The 7,533-nt window shown below is 45.9% G+C and overlaps 1 protein-coding gene across 1 annotated transcript in view; it reads left to right on the top strand.

Moving 5' to 3' along the window:
• Window positions 1–7,533, top strand: part of ADCY9 (adenylate cyclase 9) — an 85,892-nt gene that overhangs the window by 64,578 nt on the left and 13,781 nt on the right. The window contains exons 6-7 of the mRNA XM_017741270.1: window positions 631–839; window positions 7,147–7,306. Coding sequence (XP_017596759.1) covers window positions 631–839; window positions 7,147–7,306 — 369 coding nt within the window. The remainder of the gene's footprint in view (window positions 1–630; window positions 840–7,146; window positions 7,307–7,533) is intronic.

The raw sequence follows: 7,533 nt of genomic DNA, 5'->3' as shown, positions 1-7,533 counted from the left end.
CTGGCCCCAGCAGCACAAAGCACAGCTGCACAAGCAGTGGGCTGGGCCAGGATGGGATGGGAATGTGTGGTCAGGGGTTATGGAAGAGCAGGACTTGATGTCCTGGGTTCTGATCAATTTGGATTACATACCTTTTAATCTGGTCTGAAAGGGAGATGTGAATTCTGCCACGGGAGCTGTGTCTGTGGAGTTGTGTTAGGAGGATTTTCTTAACCATCAGTGCTAAAAGGGTTATAGTAAAATCTTATCATTATTTTAAGCTAAAATCATTGAAGAAAATATCCCATAACTTATCTTCTACTTGTTATGTTTATGTTTCTTTGCACAGAATAGTCAATTTTCATGTTGTTTTATTTCTGCATCATAATAGAGTGTAAAAATCACCCCAGGCCTGGGGGCTGTGCCACCAATACTTCTTTTCAACACAGTCTTCTCAGGGAGCAGTGACCGCTGTCAAACCACCTCTTCTGCATGTTGTTTCCAGCCAGTCCTTAATGCTGGATTAATGAAGTGGCCAAAACTTCTTCATTCCTTCATTTGTCAGGAGCTGCTGTTCATCATCCAGTTGAATTTGGCAAAATAGCATTTATTCCTTTTCATCCCTTGCCTCAATCCCTGTGTTCCACACAGGTTATAAGGAATGCTCCAGTGAAGACGTTTGCCAGTGCTACCTTCAGCTCACTCCTGGACGTGTTCCTGTCCACCACAGTCTTCCTCATCCTCTCCATCACGTGTTTCCTGAAACACGGAATGGTCGCGTCCCCTCCGCCACCTGCGGCCGTCGTGGTGTTCGTCATCGCCATCCTGCTGGAAGTGCTGTCCCTTGTCATCTCCATCAGGTAAAGAAAGTGTAACAAAGTCTGGAAAGAGCAGGGAGAGCTGCACTGGTGCCTGGCTCGGGAACATTTTGTTTGACAGCATCCTGGGAACTCGCTTGGGCGGGCTGTAACACTCGGAAGAACAGAGTTAGTGCAGCCAAGGCTCGCGGCACGTCTTGTGCAGGGGGAACTCCGGCTACAGGAATTGCAGCAGTGACTGATAGAGATTACTTAGGGAAATGGCATCTGTACCCCATCCCTGCCCCTCCTACTGTTCCTTGGGATGCCACATGCCACTGTATGTCTTCTCTCCTCAGGACCATCAGAATTCAAACAGAAAATTTTTATCTGTCCCAAAAACAAGCCCACCCAAAAAAACGCTCCTTTAAATTCCAAGATAAAAGTACACAGTTCTGGGGTTAAAACTGACATCAAGTATCAGAGATGCAAAGAGCAGTGCTGCCCTCAAAGAAAGAAAGAAGAGAAATTGCTAAAGGTGCATTGTGTCTGTCCAAAGTTATTTTTTTTTTAAATTTCATGGGTTAACATTGAGATAGTTCATGTTTTCTGTGTCTGACACGTAACAGGAGTCCAGTGTTTCCCCAGAGTGGGAACAGGCACTGCTGCTGAAGGGAAGGGGCACTGGTTTGTCTCTGCAGAAGAGGGGGGCACTTGCAGGGCTGTGCTCAGAGGGGCCAACCCCATACCCGAACCCTTGTCCTGCCCCTCAGCCTCTCCTGCGCCCTCAGTGGGCTTGGCTGCAGGTCCCTGGTTTTTAACAGCAACTCCTCATTCCCCATTTGTACCCAGTCACGCCCAGCACTGGGGTGTTCTGGGCTTTGTGGACACTGCTGGGGTGACTCCTCAGTGAGCAGTGCCCGTGTGGTTCCCCAGGGTTACTCACACACACAGGGGGAGCAAAGAGCACTTTGTTCAGTGCAGCTCCTGCTCTCCTGGGTGTGCTGTGTGATCTACAGATACCCCGTGTAACCTGTCATTAACCCAGGTGAGGGACCTGTTAATGAGCTGTTTGTTTGTCTGTACTGTGGGAGCAAGTTCACTCTGCCCTCCTCAGCCCCGTGCTCCCTGTGCTTCCCTGGCACAACAGCAGGATAAGGGTGGTGTGTGCAAATGGGCATCCTCTCCTGGAGTTCTGCACATCTGTCAGGAATGTGTCAGTCAAAATGCTTTTGTAATTACGAGCTGGAAGCAATTCTTCTGCTGTTTCAAAAGAAACAAGAGATGGGAGTTTGCACTCTTATTTTGACTTTGCAGGGTTGAGGTAAAAAATACCGAATTAATGCTGAAGTTTGTACCTCACTGGGCATATAAATGTGTGCAAGTGTATTTACATCAAAGCTGGCATGTGGAGTAGAGAGAAGTTATCTGTGAAATGCTTTAAAAGATAGCATTTCTTAGCAGAGGTGTTTGGTTTTTGCAATTTGAATAGTTTTTAGAAAATCTAGAAATTCAGAGTTAAGAGCTGTACTGGGAGAAGGTTGAACTGGTAGAAATTTCATTCTAAACTGGGTTAACTATTGCTCTGTCCTCTCTCTTGCATCAGAAATGCATTTTCCCCTTTGTAGAAGTTTCTGCACTCTGGTTTGGGTGGGGCAGAAGTTTTTCAGGCAGTTTAATGTGCCCAGGCAGCTCTTTCAGGTGGGCTGAGTTTGGTGGCCATTAACTTGTTCAGCTGGGAACAGCTCAACCACCACTTTCCAGAAGTGCTGCTTTCTACTGTCCAAGTGTATTTGGAGAAAATTTCTGTTCACTCACTTTACAGGTGAATTCTTACTTCATTTTAGTATTTTTCAGTTTGTTGTTTTCCCTGTAGTACATTGCTTTTGCCTTGTTTTGTACATTTATAAAAATTATCGCTGTAATCTTAGAAATATTTATAGGTAGATACATAAGGTTTTATTGCAGTCCTGCTCTATAATTGGTGGTTTATGGGTTCCTTAAGGAGAAGGAAAATTGTTGTTTTCAGTCTGTATAGTCAAGAGTTGGCAAAGTGGTTTTGTCTGAGAGTGGCTGTGCAGGGGTTTGGTTTCTGCAGCTCTGGGCTGTCAACCTGACCAGTGATCTCAAGACCCCTCAGAGTCTCCTGGTTACCCTGGGAACCAGGAATAGCTGGATGGGGTTTGTGACCACTGCCTTTCCCTGCCCTCTCCTCCAGACCAGCAGGGATGTTTTGAATTTATATTATGTATTTGCTTTTTAGTAAATACCTAAAGTACACTTCTGGGCCACCCCAGTCTCCACAACCTGAGGCACACACTCTGTACAGTTCCCCTGGGCCGGGAGGTGAAAATCATCTTTTTCCTCTTCAAATCCTCTTCCGAGTGAGGACTGCTCCCTCTGACCACTCGTTAGGCACAGAAACAGTGCAGAACTTCCTGTGCAGAAATGTCATCCCAAATGACAATCACAGAATACCACCAAGATATCTTCAGGGAGGAGACTGGACTACAATGCTGGGCACAATCCCAGAATTTCAGGAAAAGGGATTATTTTAAGACCAGAAAATTCTTGCCTAAGTTTCACATTGTATTTTCATTATCATGATGCTAAACACCCTGTCTTTAAAGCAGCCTAAATTGTAATTAAATCCAGGACTCAGCCTAGCAAGGGCTCCCTTGGCTCTCGTGGCTCAGCCTTCAGTCCAGCTGTGGGAGGGAGGAGGAGAGCACAGCACTGTCACAGCCTGGGCAGTGAGAAACGACTTCAAATTTGAGTTCTGCAACAGCAAAAGTCCTCATGGAGCAAAGCTTACGAGGGAGAGGGATGTTTTGATTCCTCTGAAGTGTCTGATAATAAATTATTGGAGTACCTATAGATGAGGATCCCACTGTTAGCACAAGAGCCACTTGAAAATTAATTGTATAAAGCTGCACGCAAAAATTGGTGCTTCATTTGTGAGCACGTGGAAGATGTCATCTCCTCTGTAAATGTTCTCTGAAGAATGTCCTTCTGCCCACTTGAAATGTAGCTACTTTGACGAGCTCAACTGAAGTGTAAGAGATCCTAAAGTTCTGGTATTTTAAAGGAAATCATTGTCATTGAATGTACAGCAGTGTGTGAGATTTCACTTGGGAGTCTGAGGAGTGGGTCTGCAGGAATATGGGTTAGAGACAGCTGCCCAATATTTAGTGTAAATACAGGAGTTTTGTTCACTAGATAATTTTGACATCTTTTCCTTGAGTAAAGCTGCTTATAAATAAGTTTCTTCACAAAAAATGTGTTGCTTTTGATAGCGTGCTTCAGGGAAGGCTTGTGGGTGAAGAGTCGAGGGCAGAAGAGTGGGTGTTTAGCCCTGTTCAAGCGTGTGAGAGGTGGGAGCACTTTCAGTTGATTCATGCATTTAAAAGGACCTTTCTAGACAGCAAAAAAAAATGTCTCCTGAATGAAGAAAGCAAGTGCAATCCAGCAGTAGAATGGAAATTGTGCTGCTGTCTGACCAAAGAGCTGCCCTTTGCCAGGTGCTTCACCTTCCCAGCCTTGCTGAGGTGCTACCCACCGTCTGTCCTCAGCCAAGACCCTCTGGCCAACACTTGGATCTTCCTAAATTCCTCATGACCAAGAGCAGAAGTTGTTTTCTGTCCCTCGAGCTTAATGAACCAAATCTGTTAACACGACTGATACAGAATATTGATGCTGGGGAAAACAATGTAGTCTCTTTGCCTTTATTTATTTCTAACATCTGGTATTTAATATCCCACCAAATTGCTGCTATGCCAAAAGCTTTTGATTTGAACTCTGGGAATTGATTTTAAACTGCCAGTAAATACAGAAATGATGGTAACAGTCTCCATTAGCCATTAATCATTTATGTCAAAGTTACTAATTTGAACTCCAGCTTGTGTAAACAACTCAGATGCTTTAGCATTTAAGCCCTGTTGAGCTGCCCACTGACACTGCATTATTTACTGATACTGCCCTGTAGCCATTAAATCTGTCTGCAGCTCTCACTGCTGTCTGGATTTAATGCACTCCTGACTTCCTGCGCTGGGAGCGTTGGGCTGGATTCACTGTTACGGAGGAGAATTCCGTCGTTTAATTCCGGAGCACAGAGCTCTGCAATAAACCCCATCCCAAAAAAATCAATGCAATAAGGTAAAGATTATCAGGAGAAATGTGGCATTGCCCTGGAATTTGCACCTGCCTTTTTTGAAACACACAGCTGCCTAAATAAAGCAGCGTCCTCATGGCGGGATTAACCCATCGGGTTCGCCCGTGGATTTGTTGCTATAGCTCCCACAGGAATTTGTCCTGGCATGGAGGCTTGGCAAAAAGGAAAATGCAAACCGTGGAGTCCCTGGTGTGTGGGTTGGGGTGAGAGACATGAGCTGCGCTGGGCGTGTGCCACGGAGCTGGGGTCTGTGCCAGCCGGGATGGGAGCCACGGAGAACCGGGAGAGCGTGGGCACAGGTGGCACCAGGCTGCCTTCGCAGGGACCGGGGCGTTCAGGGAGCCCTTGGCCTGGCATCCCTTCCCCTTTCCTTGCTCACAGCTCAGCCCTGGAGATGCCAGTGCCCTTCCATTGGCTGTTGGAGAATGGGGGTTTATTTTCAGAGACAGAAAGTTGGGTGCTGATTTCAGACATACTCAGTGCTGGACAACGGGGCTGCCACTGAGCACGGGGACAGTTCTGGCAGTTTGTAACTCTTCAGAAACCCCAGTTCTTACTCTAGAGAGCTTTTTTTTTTTTAAATCTTTTATATCCAGATTTTGCATTTCAGTGCTTTGCTGGAAATTCTGTTTTCCAATGGAATACAGTTAGAATTTTTAGTGTGAATGGATGGCCATTAAACTGGGAACTGGCAAATCTGTGAGCACCCTCTCGTGGGCTCCCGGTGAATTACAGTGTGTTCCATCCTCCCAAATTTCTCTTTTTCCATGCATTTAAGTATAATTTGCATATTTTAACACATGCAATTAGAGAAGAGTTCTTGATGCTTCACAAAATACTCGCAGTTCACAAGTCACAGAATTCCAGACCAGACAATTAAAATCTCATTCACAAACACTTTATATTTAAAGGTGTGGAATGAGTGTCAAACTGGCATAAAGAAATTTAAATTTAGCTTGGTTTGTGTCAGGCTTTTATCCAGCGTAAAACCTTGTATTTCAGACAACAGGGTTAAAAATGAGTGGGCATCTTTTCTCTTTTTAGAGATATAGGTGATAATGGGTAATACCTGTGACTTTGGAGACTGGGAATTTCATATTTAATGTGTGTTCTTCGGGATTTTTTTGGCTGTGAGCATCTCTGTCCAAAAAAAAGGTGTGGTTCTGTACTTTTTGGGCTCTGTAGTCCAGAATTACCTGCCTGGCCTGAGTCTGATAATTCCACACATCCCAGTAATGGCTCTGGATGCAGCTAACTGTGCTACACCACCTTTTTATGTCTTAAAAATAATTATGCACTTGAACAGCAGTTGCAATTTTTCTCAAGTGACAAATGGTGAGCTTTGAGAAGGAAGTTATCCCAAGGATTTATTTCTGTGGATAAATACTACTTTTCTATGCAATGCCCTTGAGCATTAAGCATCCTTTTACCTTCCCTTATTCATTTTAGCAATTAGAGCTGCTCTCATTTGAGAAGCATCTCCAGTAAGCTGCTCTCCAGAGCTCTTCCAGTTGGCTCCTTCAGCACTTCACAGGTTGGGGCCGTGGTTTTCTCGGCAGCTCGAGGCGAGAGCCGTTCCTTTGCGCGTTGCTGGTGGGATCCAGCTGGGCGTGCGATGCTCAGGAGGAGCGGGGCGGGTGCCAGCTGGCCTCCCAGGGGCTCAGCTCCTCCAGCTCAGCTCCTGCCAGGCTGCCAGCTCGCAGCCCACGCTCCCCTTCCCCTTCCCTAATGACAGGGAATGGAGCCTGCCTGCAGACAGGCTGGTTGCAACTGGGAGAACTGGTTTGGGTTGCAGTGTGATGGGTGCTGGCGCTGCCCTGCTCCTCAAACATTCCTGGTGTTATTTTCAGTAACTTTAACTTGTAAAAGCTTTCCCTCTCCCTGCCTGCTTTATTTTTGAAAGGAGAGGAGTCTTCCCTGTGCTTAACCTTCCAAGGAAATGAAATTTGGCTTTCAATTTGCTTCCTCAAAGCCATCATCCCAAGGCTCTCCCTCCCTTTGCTGACCTTCCTCACCAGAGCAAACACTCGGTAATCCAGGCTGGATTATTCCCTGGAATCACCAGCAGGTGCTGTGACATGGCACCTTGGTTGCTCCCAGAGCCTCAGTGATGGATTTGAAGCTGTATTATTACAGGTAAACGAGAGGTACAAGATGTGCTGCCGTTAACAGCTGGATCCCTGATTTCCTGTGTTCCAGGATGGCGTTCTTCCTGGAGGAGGTGATGACTTGCACCAAGCGTCTCCTGGAGGTGATATCTGGCTGGCTGCCTCGACACTTTTTCGGTGCAATCCTGGTTTCTCTCCCAGCTCTTGCAGTTTTTTCACACTTCACCTCTGATTTTGAAACAAATATACATGTAAGTTGTCGAACTCTGTTCCATAATGTGACGGTTTGGAGCTAACAAAGCTTATTGCTTGCCTTCCTTCCTCCACCTCCCTCCTGCTTTACATCTGCTTGATACAGATCCCTTGGAGGGATGGGGCTTTGTGGATGACGGAATTCCTAGTTTGTTATGTAAACACAGTCATGGTGAAAGCTCTCAGACAAAAGAGAGGATACCTAGAAATTTCTGCTGCTTGCCTA

The sequence above is a fragment of the Corvus brachyrhynchos genome, unplaced genomic scaffold (assembly GCF_000691975.1).
Source record: "Corvus brachyrhynchos isolate BGI_N302 unplaced genomic scaffold, ASM69197v1 scaffold58, whole genome shotgun sequence".
Lineage (NCBI taxonomy): Eukaryota > Metazoa > Chordata > Aves > Passeriformes > Corvidae > Corvus > Corvus brachyrhynchos.
This window is presented reverse-complemented; position numbering and strand designations above follow the sequence as displayed.